Source organism: Mustelus asterias, chromosome 18, assembly GCF_964213995.1.
Source record: "Mustelus asterias chromosome 18, sMusAst1.hap1.1, whole genome shotgun sequence".
Taxonomy (NCBI): Eukaryota; Metazoa; Chordata; class Chondrichthyes; order Carcharhiniformes; family Triakidae; genus Mustelus; species Mustelus asterias.
In genome coordinates, this window is record NC_135818.1 from 39,015,525 (window position 1) to 39,017,208 (window position 1,684).

Here is a 1,684-nt window from a genome sequence, read left to right on the forward strand (position 1 = left end):
AATCTGTCACTGCTTCTTTACTTTGTATGCAAATAATGGGAAGGGGGAAGGGTTGTGGCCGCCACTAACCACCCAAGATGTAATTCACTAATTCACTAACACAATTACCATTATCTGCTCAGTACGTTCTTTGCTAATCAGGCAGAATATGTAATGATGAAGCCTGTTTCCTGCTGTCATTTGGGAAGTGCCGGGTAATTCTCTGGTAAGGTTACACCTACTCACATTAATGCTTTGGCACTTGACTGATACAGGTACTTGGTATCCTGTGGTCAGACACGATCTGAAGGTTGCCACTGTTGACGGTGAAGAGGACTGTTTATATAAACATAGGACGCTCCCTGTAAAAGGCTCGCTTATTTCTTTATCATTTAGCAGCGAGCTGTAATTCCCAGCGAGAGGGTCGAACCCCGCTTTAACCTGCAAGTGATCTCTATTTCTCAGAGACTTGGTGGAGGTCTGATAATTGGTGAACATGTCGTTAACGAGGGCCAGCTTCACAGTGCGCAGTATTTTAAATTTACCAGATCAACAGGAAATTGACCATGGAAATCAATGGGATGGAGGAAGTAGCAAAGCAATGCAATCTGCTGTCATTAAGGAAGAAGCTGAGCAAAATTCGCAGCATGACTATTCGAAATTATCCTTTTCGGGATGGCTTGGCTCTGACAAGATTTGTAAGTATGCGAAGTAGAATTTAGTTCCCCCCGCTGGTTTATTGTCTTGTTTTTTCCCCCGATATCACAAGCAATTCTAACCGGAAACATTTATTTGCAGCATCTGATGAGAGTAGCACAGACACGGCTTCGGCGGATTGTGTCCAAAGGAAAGGCCTCTCAGCCAGCACCAAGAGCGAGAAGAAGAAAAAGCGAAGAGTCCTCTTCTCTAAAGCACAAACCTTTGAGTTGGAGAGAAGATTCCAACAGCAGCGTTACCTGTCCGCCCCTGAGCGCGAACATTTTGCTCACCTTCTGAGTCTGACCCCCACTCAGGTGAAGATCTGGTTCCAGAACCACAGGTATAAAATGAAGAGAGCTCGCGTGGATGGCAGCCTGCAGATAGATCTGAACCAGCCTCAGCTGGTGCGCAGGGTGGCAGTGCCAGTGCTGGTCAGAGATGGCAAACCCTGTCATTCTTGTTCCATTACCTCGGTGCAGATCCAGGACAAGCCGGGCCACACTGTCCAACCCAATTCCTACACTGCTTTTACACTTCATGGCTTTCAGCAAGTACCGCACACAGGACCATTTGGCGTCTTCCCCAGTTATCATCATTTAACACATCCTGTTGTACGGAGACAGCAGTGGAGCTGGTGAATCCTGGACACTTTGAACTCCAATTTATTATCTTGTTACTTGATGTATAAAATAATTACTGAAATAGTTCAGCGAGTTTGTGAGTGGTCGAGTCTTCCGGTGTAATTGCATTTTTGGTACTTTATTTCACATAGCTTTTCGAGGCCCCTTTCTAGACTTTTCCTCTGATCACTTTTCGAATGTCACTGATATCCTCACAAGATGCATAACTCCCCTCTCCAAGGGGAACACTTCTGGCCCAATAATTCATGGATGTAATAAAATCGGGAAAACCTAAACTGTACGTTTTCAAGCACAGGAAATGCCAACAAAGCAGTTTAGTACTTTATTCATTGTAATGTCCTGCTTGAGAAAATAAAATGGCAAAA

The 1,684-nt window shown here is 44.7% G+C and overlaps 1 protein-coding gene across 1 annotated transcript; it reads left to right on the top strand.

The window, feature by feature from the left end:
• Positions 1–475: 475 nt before the first annotated feature.
• Positions 476–1,316, top strand: nkx2.9 (NK2 transcription factor related, locus 9 (Drosophila)). Its single transcript, XM_078233110.1, has 2 exons — positions 476–677; positions 778–1,316. Exons 1-2 carry the CDS (start codon positions 476–478, stop codon positions 1,314–1,316), a joined length of 741 nt encoding a protein of 246 aa, XP_078089236.1.
• Positions 1,317–1,684: the final 368 nt, after the last annotated feature.

Coding starts and splice junctions, on each gene's coding strand:
- nkx2.9 (XM_078233110.1), top strand. CDS start 476: ATGTCGTTAACGAGGGCCAGCTTCACAGTGCGCAGTATTTTAAATTTA. Junction 678..777: donor GCTTGGCTCTGACAAGATTT/GTAAGTATGCGA, acceptor ATTTATTTGCAG/CATCTGATGAGAGTAGCACA.